At 45.1% G+C, this 16,810-nt stretch overlaps 2 protein-coding genes across 2 annotated transcripts; both read left to right on the top strand.

The window, feature by feature from the left end:
- The first annotated feature begins 6,613 nt into the window (after positions 1-6,613).
- Positions 6,614-7,177, top strand: LOC114163558 (uncharacterized). Its single transcript, XM_028047864.1, has one exon. It carries the CDS (start codon positions 6,614-6,616, stop codon positions 7,175-7,177), a length of 564 nt encoding a protein of 187 aa, XP_027903665.1.
- Positions 7,178-13,464: 6,287 nt separating this feature from the next.
- On the top strand, positions 13,465-14,028 carry LOC114163557 (uncharacterized). Its single transcript, XM_028047863.1, has one exon. It carries the CDS (start codon positions 13,465-13,467, stop codon positions 14,026-14,028), a length of 564 nt encoding a protein of 187 aa, XP_027903664.1.
- Positions 14,029-16,810: the final 2,782 nt, after the last annotated feature.

Genomic DNA, 16,810 nt, shown 5'->3' with positions numbered 1-16,810 from the left:
TCATATTTGTGATCTCATAAAAGGGCACTAAGAAAACACATATTTTTTTCACTCTTTTCCATTTCTCATCACACAGACAATACTTATAATTTTCATCAACCAAGTGGAAACTTCCAAACACTCGTTTATATTTGAGGGCACTTTCAAGCATCAAAAAAGTAGAGTTCCACCTTGTAGGAACATCTATACACAAAGCAGTTTTTGCATCAATGTCCCCTAATTTTTCAATGCATTGTTTAAACTTCATCATCCTACTTTCAGAACCCTTTACATACTTTATGCTCTCCCTAATAAGATCTAATGAATCACCAAGAGCTTTTAGTCCTTCTTGCACAATCAAGTTAAGAATGTGTGCACAACAACGAATATGCATAAACTCACCATCACATACCAAAGAATTTTGCAAAAGAAGCTCACTTTTTAAAGTTCTAATTAGAACATCATTAGTAGATGCATTATCCAAAGTCAAAGAAAATATTCTTTTCTCAATTCCCCAATCATGCAAAAATCCATTTATTTTCTTTGATAGCTCAAAGCCAGTGTGAGGTGGTGGGAAGTGGCAAAAGTTCAAAATTTTAGAGCACAATTTCCAATTTGTGTTAACATAATGTGCTGTCAGAACAATATATCCCTCACCAGTTATAGAAGTCCACAAATCGGATGTCAAACAAATCCTATTTCTGATTTTCCTGAACTCCTCCTTTAGAATTATTTTTTCTTTCATATGTATTTTCATGACATCATTCTTTATTGTATTTCTAGAAACTAAACATGCATCAGGATTGATATAGCTTATCCAAATTCTAAGAGCTTCATACTCAACAAAGTTGAAAGGTAAACCGTGTTGGATAATTAAATTGGCACACAACTGACGGCAAACCATTGGATCTATTCTTCTAGCTTTTAACTTTCCTTGCCCATCCACTATCATTTGCCTAACATCTTCAAATTTAAGTTTAGTACATTTGTCTATGTGACGCTTCAGATGAGATGTGCCACTTTGACTACCAATAACATATTTTTTGTTGCACCCATTACACTTTGCCCTCTCTTTTCCATCATCACCAGCCCCAATCCTTGTAAAATATTTCCATACATCAGAAGTTCTTGACTTTTCAGTTTTCTTACTACTAGAGGATTCTCTAAGTTTTACACTATCATCATCCACATCCTCTTCAACCGCATCAACATTCTTAGACTCATACTCATTACACACAGTTTCAGTTTCATGATCTTTACTTGGAGGAGGACTACTATTAGACTCATGCTCATCCATGATATTAAATCTGGTTCACTAAATCCTAATAAAAAGATGATAAAACAAAAATGAGTATACTGACTCTTCTACAAAGTTACATCAAACTTACAGCAAAATGAGTATACTTACATCAAAATTAGAAATTCCCCCACCGTATAGCATCCAAATGGGGACTGTCTTCTTTTCAACCTTTCGCAAACGTGAAAATTAAGTGGCCAAATCCTTAAGAACCTGTAACATCAGGTCAAACACAGTTTAGTACAACTTATTTAAACAAAGGATTGGGGGAATTTCAGATATCATAACAAAATCCAAATATCAGAACAAAGTTGAAAATTGAAGGATTGGGGGAAAATTGAAGGATGAACAACGAAATTGAAATTGGGGGAAAGTCACGGCGACGGGGGAGTTAGGGTTTGGAAAGTACTGCGGCGGGGAGAGAAGGGGATCGGAGTCTGCCGGGGTGGAGACAATCGGCGGCGAGAGTGGGTGGTGGTGGAGAAGCGACGACGGCTTCAGTATAGGAAGGAAGGAGGGTCGAGTCGAGGTAAGAGGAAGCGTCGGGGGAGTTAGGGTTTGGAAAGTACTGCGGCGGGGAGAGAAGGTGATCGGAGTCTGTCGGGGTGGAGACAATCGGCGGCGAGAGCGGGTGGTGGTGGAGAAGCGACGACGGCTTCAGTATAAGAAGGAGGGTCGAGGTAAGAGGAAGCGTCGGGGGAGTTAGGGTTTCGAAAGTACTGAGGCGGGGAGAGAAGGTGATCGGAGTCTGCCGGGGTGGTGGAGACAATCGGCGGCGAGAGCGGGTGGTGGTGGAGAAGCGACGCTTTGCCTCTGTGTGTGTGGCGCAGAGGTGAGAAGAAGAGTCATGTTGTGGTTTGGTGGTGGGGTGGGGGGTGCGCGCAGTAGGAAAGGGTGGCACTGGCAAAGGAATAGGAAAAAATTAAGAAAAGCAGAAAAATGAATTGTGGGTAATGTGTGTGCGCAGTGTCCTGTCCTCCACCTGTTTTTGTCTTACGGGCCGCGGGCTGGCCCGTTTTGGCCCGCGGGCTGGCCCGCCGGGCCAACGGGCTTGACGGGCCGGGCTGGCATGGGCTGGCGGGCTGAAATTCGTGGCCTGGCCCATACCTTTTCAGCCGGGCTGGCGGGCCGGCCCATCGGGCCGGGCCCATTTTGCCATCCCTAGCGTACGCACAGGTATAACACTAGTTATATCTTGAAAGAAAAAGAAAATCTTTTATCTTAAAAACATAATTTGATAAGTTTTAAATGATTTTTAATTGAAATCCTGTGCTATAGAAAAAAAAAGTTAATAAAATATTACTAAAGTATCACTTTCTAAAATTTAAAAAATAGAATTAATTAAAAACCTTATAGTATAATTATATTTAAAAAACGAGAAATATTTTAAAATAGATAAATATTTTAAAAATATATTAAACTAAAAAATAAAAATAAAAAAGTTACTTTTTTTATTTTATTCGATAAAAATTTAATTTGTTTTAATTGAAATCTTGTGATATAGAAAGAAGATAAGAAAAAATATTAATAACATCAAGTTTTCTAAAAATCTTAAGGGAGAAATATTAAAAAAAATAGAAAATTTAAAAATTTTACAATAGAATTATATTAAAAAATGAGAAAAAATTAAAAAATACAGAAGCATTTTCAAAGTATTTTAAATTCAATATAAAGAAAAAGTATCTTTTTTAATTGTTTTGATAAATGTTTTTAGTTTCATAATTGAAATATAATATAATAAAAAAAAGATAATGAAATATTAGTAAAATTATCAATGTCTAAAAAATAAAAGATATAAATATATAGAAACTTGAGAAGTATTCAACCATAAATACATATTTAAAAAAGCATTTTAAATTAAAAATAGAAAGGATTATTACTTTTTATTAAATTTAATAACATTTTAAGTTTTCTAATTGAAATATTATACTAGAAGAAAGTCCTAATTACTTATGACTAACCAATTATTTAAAAGAAATTACTGTAGAGGTGGTTAAGCGTATATATTAGTTATTAAAATGCTATATTTGATTTGTTCATTGTTAGGCTACGTCAATAATTTTTTAACCTAATTGTGTAAGGCCCATTAAAAATCTGCTTTATTATTTTCTGCCCTAAAGTAAAAGGGTTGCCCCTTGTATTTGGGCCTAGGGCTGGCCCAAGTGATAAAACCAAAACCCTAAGTTAGCCTAACACACTTACTCTCATTATTCCACAAAGCCAGCCGTCATCCCCTTCTTGCTCTCACAAGACGCTCTGTTAGGGTTTTGCCCTAAGCCTTCCCGAACTAGCTCGGAACCAACTCCTACTCCACGTAAGTGCCGCTTTCTAGATTGTATGGGTTCCATTGCTATTCCTTCGTAGTTCACAGTTACAGTTTCATAATACTCCGTCTTTTGTCCCGTTTACCATCTGTTTCAGCTCGCTAGTCCGTTCCTAGAGCTGCCGTGCTCGAGGTCGTGCCGTCAAGGTTTCGGTTAACCCTTTTTCCAGGTACGGGAAGTTAGGGTTTCAAGTTTAAGTTGTTTTTTTGGCATGTTCTTGAGTTTGTTGTTGATTGTATGGGTTAATCATTCGTTTTGATGCGTGGGATATTTTGCATGATTGGCTGGTGTGAAAAAAATAGTTGTTGCAAGTGAAACAGTGGCGAGACCTGATAATCTCGCCCAAGCGAGCCAGTCTCGCCTAGGCGAGACGAACAGGGACTCGCCCAAACCCTATTGCATGAAAGGTCGCCCAGGCGACCCGCTCAATTTTTTTGAGCGAGCGAACATCTCACCCACGCGAGAGGGGTCTCGCCTAAGCGAGATCCCGCGTTGGTTTCTTGATGCTTTTTTCGAGCCCTCGCCTAGGCGAAGGGGGCTCGCTTGAGCGAGCACGTCTCGCCTGAGCGAGATCCTTCGGCTTAAGCGAGGTCTTGGGCGAGGCAGGGCGTAGTGTGATTGTTCTCTTGACTTGGTTGGTGAATGTATGGCTTGAATTTAAGTACTGTGATGAGAGTATGAGACAAATGAGTATGCATGTGTGAGGTAAATCATGAATTGTGAACAATGGGTTGGTACAAACTTAGCATGAAAATTGTATGAGATGATTCATGAAATTGAAATGATGAGTTTGGTATGAATTCGACATGAGACATGAAAGGGTTGGTATCAATGTGACATGGTAACGATATGAGACGGAGTTCCATATTCTGGGTTCGAGAATAAGGAGTTGGTATGGCTTGGTTGAGAATACGAAAGCGATGAATCATGAGAAATTGTATGAGATGTTTGTTTATATTTGGGTGTATGCATGCTGAACCTGTTTGGTTGATTAAGGAAGTTTGGTCCGCGTTAGTGCGTAATTCCTTGGGATTCTCTAGGTGGGATTCCCAAGGTCATGCTTCAGTGGTCGGGACGTAATTCCATGGCCCCTGTTAGTGAGTGTCCATGGTGGTGCCCCATCTGTATAACTAGGTAAGGATTCAAGGTAAGGTTGCATCCTGACACTCTAAGGAGTCAGTTAGTCTCACCTAGAGCGGATTGACTCCTGTGGTGAGAGTAGTAGGAGGCCTGAAATTCATCAAGGGCTAACCTTGTGGTGAGGGAAATTGATTTATTGTAACACTTGTAACACATAGCTCGGGGGTGAGCAGAGGTATCCAGCACAAGTGCAAGCATCCGCTGAATCTAACCAGGTTATACATATCTGGATGAGTCGAGTCGAGTCGTAGTGTATTGATTGAAAAGTCATAACATGCTTGGTTGCTGTATGAATATTGGATGGTAAAAGTATATTTGACTGTATGATGTTAATGTTGTTGGCTCTAGCTTACCATTTTTGTTGTATGGTTGGTTTGTATGTGGCTCTTCTTTTTGGCGATGATCATCAATTCAATTGATGGGAGCAGATGGGCGAGGTTCCCGCGGTCAGCAAGGAAATGGCGATTCCGCTGCTTAGTCATCTGGGCTGGACCTTATGTTTCTTTTCCTCATGGGTTTTCTTTAGGGCTACGACCCATGTATTGGTCTATTCCTTACTATTACTCTCATTTTGTTAGCTTTTATCTGGATTCCGTTGGCATCGTGGTGTGCCCAGTTTGTAGGGGTGTGTTAAGGACCCCAAGACTACTCTACATTACTATTTTGTGTGACGTTCCTTTTAATTCCGCTTAATAATTAAATGGGACGTTACATTTATGGTATCAGAGCGGTCATTCCTTAGGTCTGTGGACTTGGATGTCCACTCAACTTTCTTTGTGTCTTGTGAGTGTTGTTAGTTAAATTCTTGCCTTATTCGAGCCTAACCAAGTGATTTTCTGTGTGCCAGTGAACTATGGCACCTCCTCGCAGGACTTCGCAATCGTCCCAGGGTGACGTGCCCGATATCTCCAGGGCAATAGAGGCGATGGTGGTTGCCATGACGCAGCAAAGCACCGCGATGATGCAGCAGCACGAAGCATCCATGCAACGACAGACAGCGTCATTTGAGCAACAACAACTTGTTATGCAGCAGATGGAGGCTGCTAGGGCAGCTGTTGAGGATGCCCATCGGTAGCACATGGAGGCACTCTGCCAGCTGGAGAAGAACAGGGCGAATGCCCCTGTTTTTGGCCCAGAGCCACGACCACCAGTCAAGGAGTGAAGTCTGGAAGACTTCTTGAAACACCACCCCGTGAAGTTCAACGGAAAGACTAGTCTAGATGCAGTCGATTAGTGGCTGAAGGATCTGGAGAGAATCTTCGATGCAAAGATGTGCCCAGCAGATAACAGGTTGGCCTTTGCCGTCTACATGCTGACCGGGGAAGCTGAACACTAGTGGATGAGCATGAAGTCCATCATGGAGGAGAGAGGAGAGCCTATGACTTGGGAGGCCTTCCGGGGAAAGTTCCTCTCAGAGTATTTCCCCGACAACGTCAGATACGCCAAGGAGGTGGAATTCCTCCAGCTCACCCAGGGAAGGAAGTCAGTAGCTGATTATGCTGAGAAGTTCAAGCATCTTAGCCGTTTCTACACCTTGCCACTCGATGAGGAGTAGAGATGCTGAAAGTTTGAAAATAGACTCCGCGGCGACATTCGCTTGATGGTAGCACCCTTGTCCATCAAGGATTTTGCTGCTCTGGTCGAGAAGGCCAGGGTAATAGAGAAGATGAAGAATGAGGTGGAGGGCCAGCGATCTCAACAACCTCAGAGGATTGGTGGACCATCTGGGTCCAAGCCCAGACATGACGAGCGGAGGAGACCATACGACAGACCTCACCATCAGCCTTAGGGGTCTAGGGGTCTTCCTCCCAAGTAGGGTCGAGTCCAGTGCTATATATGTGGAGGTACTCACCTGAGGAGTGCTTGCCCGCGCATGGAGGGTTACCGCAGATGCAACAACTATGGCAAGGAAGGCCACTTTGGGAAGGACTGTCTCAACCTTGCTAGAACAACAACACACCCTCTAGTTCAGACCCCTCACCAGCACCAACGGAGAGACAGAGGCAACAGGCCTCAGGCGACAAGCAGGGTGTATGCCATGACCAAGGCAGAGGCTGCAGGCTTAGATAATCTTGTTATGGGTCGATGCATGATAGCTGGTGAACCTTTGTGTGTACTGTTTGATTCTGGAGCGACATACTCTTTTGTGTCAATTGCTTGTGTGGAGCATTTGGGTATGTCGGTGTGCGAGCTGCAGTTTGAACTTGTAGTATCTACCCCGGCGTCGGGTCTAGTCAGAACGTCGTCCTTGTGTGTTAGGCTTTCGGTAGAGGTAGAGGGACGCAGATACAAGTTAAATCTAATCTGCCTGCCTCTACAAGAGTTGGAGGTGATCTTAGGGATGGATTGGCTCTTTGCCAATCACGTTCTGATAGATTGTCGGGAGAAGAGGTTATTTTTTCCCGACTCAGAGGAGCTTGAGTTGGTTTCTCCTTAAGGGGTGGCGAGGGAGATCTAGAGTGGCGCGCAGTGCTTCATAAACTTCGCCCGTATGGAGGTGGGAGAGAGAGAGAGAGACCATCAGTCATACCTGTGGTACATGAGTTTGAAGACGTGTTTTCGGATGAAGTACCAGGGTTGCCTCCTAGTAGAGAAGTAGAGTTCTCTATTGACCTAGTACTAGGAACGGGCGTGGTGTCGATGGCTCCATATCGTATGGCTCCGGCAGAATTAGTGGAACTCAAGAAACAGATAGAAGAGCTGATGGAGAAACAATTCATCCGACCCAGCACTTCGCCTTGGGGAGCACCAGTGTTATTGGTGAAGAAGAAGGATGGGAGTTCGCGCCTGTGTGTGGACTACAGGCAACTGAACAAGATGACTATCAAGAACAAATATCAGCTTCCGAGGATTGATGACTTGATGGATCAACAGCATGGGTCATCGGTGTTCTCGAAGATAGATCTGTGGTCGGGATACCATCAGATTTTGGTAAAGGCTGATGATGTCCAGAAGATGGCCTTCCGATCCCGGTATGGACACTATGAGTACGTCGTTATGCCTTTTGGTGTGACCAATGCTCCAGTAGTGTTCATGGACTACATGAACTGGATTTTCAGACCCTTCTTAGATAAGTTTGTTGTGGTCTTCATAGACGACATCCTTATCTATTCTAAGACTCAGGAGGAGCATGCAGAACACCTGAGGTTGGTGCTTGGTGTTCTAAGAGAGAAACAGTTGTATGCCAAGTTGTCAAAGTGCAAATTCTGGATGGATGAGGTTCAGTTTTTGGGGCATGTGATATCCGCCCAGGGGATTGCAGTGGACCCAGCAAAGGTCGAGGCAGTAGTAAAGTGGGAAAGTCCTAAGTCGGCCACAAAGATCAGGAGCTTTGTGGGGTTAGCAAGCTACTATAGGAGATTTATAGAGGGATTCTCCAAGATAGTGGCACCCTTGACACTGCTTACTCGGAAGGACCAACCCTTCACTTGGACAAATAAGTGTGAGGAAAGTTCTAAGAGTTGAAGAGAAAATTGACTAGCGCTCTGATACTAGTGATCCCAGATGTCGGGAAGCCGTTCGAGGTCTACTGTGACGCCTCCCACCTCGGGCTTGATTGTGTATTGATGGAGGAGAAGAAGGCTGTGGCATATGCTTCAAGGTAACTTAAGGTTCATGAGAGAAACTACCCCACTCATGACCTAGAGTTAGCAGCCATAGTGTTCGCCTTGAAGATTTGGAGGCATTATCTCTATGGTGCTCAGTTCCGTGTGTTCAGCGATCATAAGAGCCTTAAGTATTTGTTTGACCAGAAGGAACTGAACATGAGGCAGAGGAGATGGATGAAATTCTTGAAGGATTATGATTTTGAGCTCCTATATCACCCCGAGAAGGCGAATGTAGTGGCATATGCCTTGAGTAGGAAGACAGTGCATACTGCACACCTTATGATTAAGGAGGTGGAACTACTAGAGAAATTTCGAGATATGAAGCTACAGGTGGAGGTAGGATCTGAGTTCATTAGATGTAGTACCCTAACTATATCTAGTAACTTCTTGGGCTTAGTGAGAGAGAGGCAGTTATTGGATGCCAGTCTTAATAGAGTTAGAGAACAATTTGGGTTAGATGAGGCTAGAGATTTTTCTTTGGGTGATGATGGTATACTGCGGTTTCAGGGTAGGGTATGCGTACCTGATGATGTTAAGGTGAAGAAGTTAATTCTGGAGGAACGACACAAAAGTCGTCTTAGTCTGCATCCTGGCATGACTAAGATGTACCAGGATCTTAAGGAAACCTTCTAGTGGCAGGGAATGAAGAGAGATGTTGCTCAGTTCGTATTAGCATGTTTAACTTGTCAGAAGGCGAAGGTGGAGCACCAGAGGCCCGGTGGGAATCTACAGCCCTTGGAAATAACAGTGTGGAAATGGGACAGCATCTTCATGGATTTTGTAACCCATTTGCCACAGACTTTTAGAGGACATGACACCATCATGGTGATAGTGGATCGGTTGACCAAGAGTGCCCACTTCTTGGTGATGAACTTGAGGATGTCCATGGCCAAGTTGGCCCAGCTGTACGTTAAGGAGATCGTGAGGTTGCATGGAGTCTCTTCGAGCATAGTTTCCGACAGAGACCCACGATTTACATCCCGGTTTTGGCAAACCTTACAGGAGGCTTTGGGGACGAAGTTGACTATGAGCTCAGCTTATCACCCTCAAACCGATGGCCAGTCTGAGAGGACGATTCATTCATTAGAAGATTTGTTGAGGACTTGCATATTGGATCATCTAGGTGCTTGGGATGAGGTATTACCTTTGATAGAGTTCACCTACAACAACAGTTTCCATGCGAGCATCGGCATGGCGCCATACGAGGCTCTTTATGGCAGGAAGTGTAGGACTCCTCTCTGTTGGTATCAAGATGGGGAAGCGGTGTTGGTTGGACCAAAATTGTTAGAGCAGACCACTGAGAAAGTGAGAATGGTGAGGAATAAGATGCAAGCTTCTTAGAGTAGGCAGAAGGCCTATGTAGACCGTAGGAGGAGACCTCTAAAGTTCGCAGCTGGTGATCATGTATTCCTGAGGGTGACCCGAACCACGAGTGTGGGAAGGGCCCTCCACTCAAGGAAGCTTTCACCCAAGTTCCTTGGCCCCTATCAGATCACGAGGAGGATTGGGCCGGTGGCTTACGAGATAGCCTTACCCCCGCAGTTGGTGAATCTTCACCCAGTGTTCCACGTCTCACAATTGAGGAAGTATGTGTTTGACCCGGCTCATGTGTTGGAAGCTGAGGACATACAGATCAGGGAAAACCTCATAGTGGAAGTACCACCCGTCGCTTTAGAGGATAGCAAAGTTGAGGAACGCCGAGGAAAAGCGGTCAGCCTTGTTAAAGTCATCTGGGACCAGAGGATAAGTGACTCGACTTAGGAGTTAGAGGAGGACATGAGAAAATCACATCCGCATCTGTTTACCTAGTGAGTCTTTATTTTCGAGGTCGAAAGTTTTTCTTGTTGGGGAGAATGTAAGGCCCATTAAAAATCTGCTTTATTATTTTTTGCACTAAAGTAAAATGGCTGCCCCTTGTATTTAGGCCTAGGGCTGACCCAAGTGATAAAACCAAAACCCTAAGTTGGCGTAACACACTTACTCTCATTATTCCACAGAGCCAGCCGTCATCCCCTTCTTGCTCTCACAAGACGCTCTGCTAGGGTTTTGTCCTAAGCCTTCTCGAACTAGCTCGGAACCAACTCCTACTCCACGTAAGTGCCACTTTCTAGATTGTATGGGTTCCATTGCTATTCCTTCGTAGTTCACAGTTACAGTTTCGTAATACTCCGTCCTTTGTCCCGTTTACCTTCTGTTTTCAGCTCGCTAGTTCGTTCCTAGAGCTGCCATGCTCGAGGTTATGCCGTCAAGGTTTCAGTTAACCCTTTTTCCAGGTACGGGAAGTTAGGGTTTCAAATTTAAGTTGTTTTTTTGGCCTGTTCTTGAGTTTGTTGTTGATTGTATGGGTTAATCATTCGTTTTGATGCGTGGGATATTTTGCATGATTGGCTGGTGTGAAAAAAATAGTTGTTGCAAGTGAAACAGTGGCGAGACCTGATAATCTCGCCCAAGCGAGCCAGTCTCGCCTAGGCGAGACGAACAGGGACTCGCCCAAACCCTATTGCATGAAAGGTCGCCCAGGCGACCCGCTCAATTTTTTTGAGCGAGCGAACATCTCACCCACGCGAGAGGGGTCTCGCCTAAGCGAGATCCCGCGTTGGTTTCTTGATGCTTTTTTCGAGCCCTCGCCTAGGCGAAGGGGGCTCGCTTGAGCGAGCACGTCTCGCCTGAGCGAGATCCTTCGGCTTAAGCGAGGTCTTGGGCGAGGCAGGGCGTAGTGTGATTGTTCTCTTGACTTGGTTGGTGAATGTATGGCTTGAATTTAAGTACTGTGATGAGAGTATGAGACAAATGAGTATGCATGTGTGAGGTAAATCATGAATTGTGAACAATGGGTTGGTACAAACTTAGCATGAAAATTGTATGAGATGATTCATGAAATTGAAATGATGAGTTTGGTATGAATTCGACATGAGACATGAAAGGGTTGGTATCAATGTGACATGGTAACGATATGAGACGGAGTTCCATATTCTGGGTTCGAGAATAAGGAGTTGGTATGGCTTGGTTGAGAATACGAAAGCGATGAATCATGAGAAATTGTATGAGATGTTTGTTTATATTTGGGTGTATGCATGCTGAACCTGTTTGGTTGATTAAGGAAGTTTGGTCCGCGTTAGTGCGTAATTCCTTGGGATTCTCTAGGTGGGATTCCCAAGGTCATGCTTCAGTGGTCGGGACGTAATTCCATGGCCCCTGTTAGTGAGTGTCCATGGTGGTGCCCCATCTGTATAACTAGGTAAGGATTCAAGGTAAGGTTGCATCCTGACACTCTAAGGAGTCAGTTAGTCTCACCTAGAGCGGATTGACTCCTGTGGTGAGAGTAGTAGGAGGCCTGAAATTCATCAAGGGCTAACCTTGTGGTGAGGGAAATTGATTTATTGTAACACTTGTAACACATAGCTCGGGGGTGAGCAGAGGTATCCAGCACAAGTGCAAGCATCCGCTGAATCTAACCAGGTTATACATATCTGGATGAGTCGAGTCGAGTCGTAGTGTATTGATTGAAAAGTCATAACATGCTTGGTTGCTGTATGAATATTGGATGGTAAAAGTATATTTGACTGTATGATGTTAATGTTGTTGGCTCTAGCTTACCATTTTTGTTGTATGGTTGGTTTGTATGTGGCTCTTCTTTTTGGCGATGATCATCAATTCAATTGATGGGAGCAGATGGGCGAGGTTCCCGCGGTCAGCAAGGAAATGGCGATTCCGCTGCTTAGTCATCTGGGCTGGACCTTATGTTTCTTTTCCTCATGGGTTTTTTTAGGGCTACGACCCATGTATTGGTCTATTCCTTACTATTACTCTCATTTTGTTAGCTTTTATCTGGATTCCGTTGGCATCGTGGTGTGCCCAGTTTGTAGGGGTGTGTTAAGGACCCCAAGACTACTCTACATTACTATTTTGTGTGACGTTCCTTTTAATTCCGCTTAATAATTAAATGGGACGTTACATTTATGGTATCAGAGCGGTCATTCCTTAGGTCTGTGGACTTGGATGTCCACTCAACTTTCTTTGTGTCTTGTGAGTGTTGTTAGTTAAATTCTTGCCTTATTCGAGCCTAACCAAGTGATTTTCTGTGTGCCAGTGAACTATGGCACCTCCTCGCAGGACTTCGCAATCGTCCCAGGGTGACGTGCCCGATATCTCCAGGGCAATAGAGGCGATGGTGGTTGCCATGACGCAGCAAAGCACCGCGATGATGCAACAGCACGAAGCATCCATGCAACGACAGACAGCGTCATTTGAGCAACAACAACTTGTTATGCAGCAGATGGAGGCTGCTAGGGCAGCTGTTGAGGATGCCCATCGGTAGCACATGGAGGCACTCTGCCAGTTGGAGAAGAACAGGGCGAATGCCCCTGTTTTTGGCCCAGAGCCACGACCACCAGTCAAGGAGTGAAGTCTGGAAGACTTCTTGAAACACCACCCCGTGAAGTTCAACGGAAAGACTAGTCTAGATGCAGTCGATTAGTGGCTGAAGGATCTGGAGAGAATCTTCGATGCAAAGATGTGCCCAGCAGATAACAGGTTGGCCTTTGCCGTCTACATGCTGACCGGGGAAGCTGAACACTAGTGGATGAGCATGAAGTCCATCATGGAGGAGAGAGGAGAGCCTATGACTTGGGAGGCCTTCCGGGGAAAGTTCCTCTCAGAGTATTTCCCCGACAACGTCAGATACGCCAAGGAGGTGGAATTCCTCCAGCTCACCCAGGGAAGGAAGTCAGTAGCTGATTATGCTGAGAAGTTCAAGCATCTTAGCCGTTTCTACACCTTGCCACTCGATGAGGAGTAGAGATGCTGAAAGTTTGAAAATAGACTCCGCGGCGACATTCGCTTGATGGTAGCACCCTTGTCCATCAAGGATTTTGCTGCTCTGGTCGAGAAGGCCAGGGTAATAGAGAAGATGAAGAATGAGGTGGAGGGCCAGCGATCTCAACAACCTCAGAGGATTGGTGGACCATCTGGGTCCAAGCCCAGACATGACGAGCGGAGGAGACCATACGACAGACCTCACCATCAGCCTTAGGGGTCTAGGGGTCTTCCTCCCAAGTAGGGTCGAGTCCAGTGCTATATATGTGGAGGTACTCACCTGAGGAGTGCTTGCCCGCGCATGGAGGGTTACCGCAGATGCAACAACTATGGCAAGGAAGGCCACTTTGGGAAGGACTGTCTCAACCTTGCTAGAACAACAACACACCCTCTAGTTCAGACCCCTCACCAGCACCAACGGAGAGACAGAGGCAACAGGCCTCAGGCGACAAGCAGGGTGTATGCCATGACCAAGGCAGAGGCTGCAGGCTTAGATAATCTTGTTATGGGTCGATGCATGATAGCTGGTGAACCTTTGTGTGTACTGTTTGATTCTGGAGCGACATACTCTTTTGTGTCAATTGCTTGTGTGGAGCATTTGGGTATGTCGGTGTGCGAGCTGCAGTTTGAACTTGTAGTATCTACCCCGGCGTCGGGTCTAGTCAGAACGTCGTCCTTGTGTGTTAGGCTTTCGGTAGAGGTAGAGGGACGCAGATACAAGTTAAATCTAATCTGCCTGCCTCTACAAGAGTTGGAGGTGATCTTAGGGATGGATTGGCTCTTTGCCAATCACGTTCTGATAGATTGTCGGGAGAAGAGGTTATTTTTTCCCGACTCAGAGGAGCTTGAGTTGGTTTCTCCTTAAGGGGTGGCGAGGGAGATCTAGAGTGGCGCGCAGTGCTTCATAAACTTCGCCCGTATGGAGGTGGGAGAGAGAGAGAGAGACCATCAGTCATACCTGTGGTACATGAGTTTGAAGACGTGTTTTCGGATGAAGTACCAGGGTTGCCTCCTAGTAGAGAAGTAGAGTTCTCTATTGACCTAGTACTAGGAACGGGCGTGGTGTCGATGGCTCCATATCGTATGGCTCCGGCAGAATTAGTGGAACTCAAGAAACAGATAGAAGAGCTGATGGAGAAACAATTCATCCGACCCAACACTTCGCCTTGGGGAGCACCAGTGTTATTGGTGAAGAAGAAGGATGGGAGTTCGCGCCTGTGTGTGGACTACAGGCAACTGAACAAGATGACTATCAAGAACAAATATCAGCTTCCGAGGATTGATGACTTGATGGATCAACAGCATGGGTCATCGGTGTTCTCGAAGATAGATCTGTGGTCGGGATACCATCAGATTTTGGTAAAGGCTGATGATGTCCAGAAGATGGCCTTCCGATCCCGGTATGGACACTATGAGTACGTCGTTATGCCTTTTGGTGTGACCAATGCTCCAGTAGTGTTCATGGACTACATGAACTGGATTTTCAGACCCTTCTTAGATAAGTTTGTTGTGGTCTTCATAGACGACATCCTTATCTATTCTAAGACTCAGGAGGAGCATGCAGAACACCTGAGGTTGGTGCTTGGTGTTCTAAGAGAGAAACAGTTGTATGCCAAGTTGTCAAAGTGCAAATTCTGGATGGATGAGGTTCAGTTTTTGGGGCATGTGATATCCGCCCAGGGGATTGCAGTGGACCCAGCAAAGGTCGAGGCAGTAGTAAAGTGGGAAAGTCCTAAGTCGGCCACAAAGATCAGGAGCTTTGTGGGGTTAGCAAGCTACTATAGGAGATTTATAGAGGGATTCTCCAAGATAGTGGCACCCTTGACACTGCTTACTCGGAAGGACCAACCCTTCACTTGGACAAATAAGTGTGAGGAAAGTTCTAAGAGTTGAAGAGAAAATTGACTAGCGCTCTGATACTAGTGATCCCAGATGTCGGGAAGCCGTTCGAGGTCTACTGTGACGCCTCCCACCTCGGGCTTGATTGTGTATTGATGGAGGAGAAGAAGGCTGTGGCATATGCTTCAAGGTAACTTAAGGTTCATGAGAGAAACTACCCCACTCATGACCTAGAGTTAGCAGCCATAGTGTTCGCCTTGAAGATTTGGAGGCATTATCTCTATGGTGCTCAGTTCCGTGTGTTCAGCGATCATAAGAGCCTTAAGTATTTGTTTGACCAGAAGGAACTGAACATGAGGCAGAGGAGATGGATGAAATTCTTGAAGGATTATGATTTTGAGCTCCTATATCACCCCGAGAAGGCGAATGTAGTGGCATATGCCTTGAGTAGGAAGACAGTGCATACTGCACACCTTATGATTAAGGAGGTGGAACTACTAGAGAAATTTCGAGATATGAAGCTACAGGTGGAGGTAGGATCTGAGTTCATTAGATGTAGTACCCTAACTATATCTAGTAACTTCTTGGGCTTAGTGAGAGAGAGGCAGTTATTGGATGCCAGTCTTAATAGAGTTAGAGAACAATTTGGGTTAGATGAGGCTAGAGATTTTTCTTTGGGTGATGATGGTATACTGCGGTTTCAGGGTAGGGTATGCGTACCTGATGATGTTAAGGTGAAGAAGTTAATTCTGGAGGAACGACACAAAAGTCGTCTTAGTCTGCATCCTGGCATGACTAAGATGTACCAGGATCTTAAGGAAACCTTCTAGTGGCAGGGAATGAAGAGAGATGTTGCTCAGTTCGTATTAGCATGTTTAACTTGTCAGAAGGCGAAGGTGGAGCACCAGAGGCCCGGTGGGAATCTACAGCCCTTGGAAATAACAGTGTGGAAATGGGACAGCATCTTCATGGATTTTGTAACCCATTTGCCACAGACTTTTAGAGGACATGACACCATCATGGTGATAGTGGATCGGTTGACCAAGAGTGCCCACTTCTTGGTGATGAACTTGAGGATGTCCATGGCCAAGTTGGCCCAGCTGTACGTTAAGGAGATCGTGAGGTTGCATGGAGTCTCTTCGAGCATAGTTTCCGACAGAGACCCACGATTTACATCCCGGTTCTGGCAAACCTTACAGGAGGCTTTGGGGACGAAGTTGACTATGAGCTCAGCTTATCACCCTCAAACCGATGGCCAGTCTGAGAGGACGATTCATTCATTAGAAGATTTGTTGAGGACTTGCATATTGGATCATCTAGGTGCTTGGGATGAGGTATTACCTTTGATAGAGTTCACCTACAACAACAGTTTCCATGCGAGCATCGGCATGGCGCCATACGAGGCTCTTTATGGCAGGAAGTGTAGGACTCCTCTCTGTTGGTATCAAGATGGGGAAGCGGTGTTGGTTGGACCAAAATTGTTAGAGCAGACCACTGAGAAAGTGAGAATGGTGAGGAATAAGATGCAAGCTTCTTAGAGTAGGCAGAAGGCCTATGTAGACCGTAGGAGGAGACCTCTAAAGTTCGCAGCTGGTGATCATGTATTCCTGAGGGTGACCCGAACCACGAGTGTGGGAAGGGCCCTCCACTCAAGGAAGCTTTCACCCAAGTTCCTTGGCCCCTATCAGATCACGAGGAGGATTGGGCCGGTGGCTTACGAGATAGCCTTACCCCCGCAGTTGGTGAATCTTCACCCAGTGTTCCACGTCTCACAATTGAGGAAGTATGTGTTTGACCCGGCTCATGTG

This window comes from Vigna unguiculata, chromosome 9 (assembly GCF_037176805.1).
Source record: "Vigna unguiculata cultivar grain cowpea cultivar isolate G323 ecotype 2 chromosome 9, ASM3717680v1, whole genome shotgun sequence".
In the NCBI taxonomy this organism is placed as follows: Eukaryota; Viridiplantae; Streptophyta; class Magnoliopsida; order Fabales; family Fabaceae; genus Vigna; species Vigna unguiculata.
This window is presented reverse-complemented; position numbering and strand designations above follow the sequence as displayed.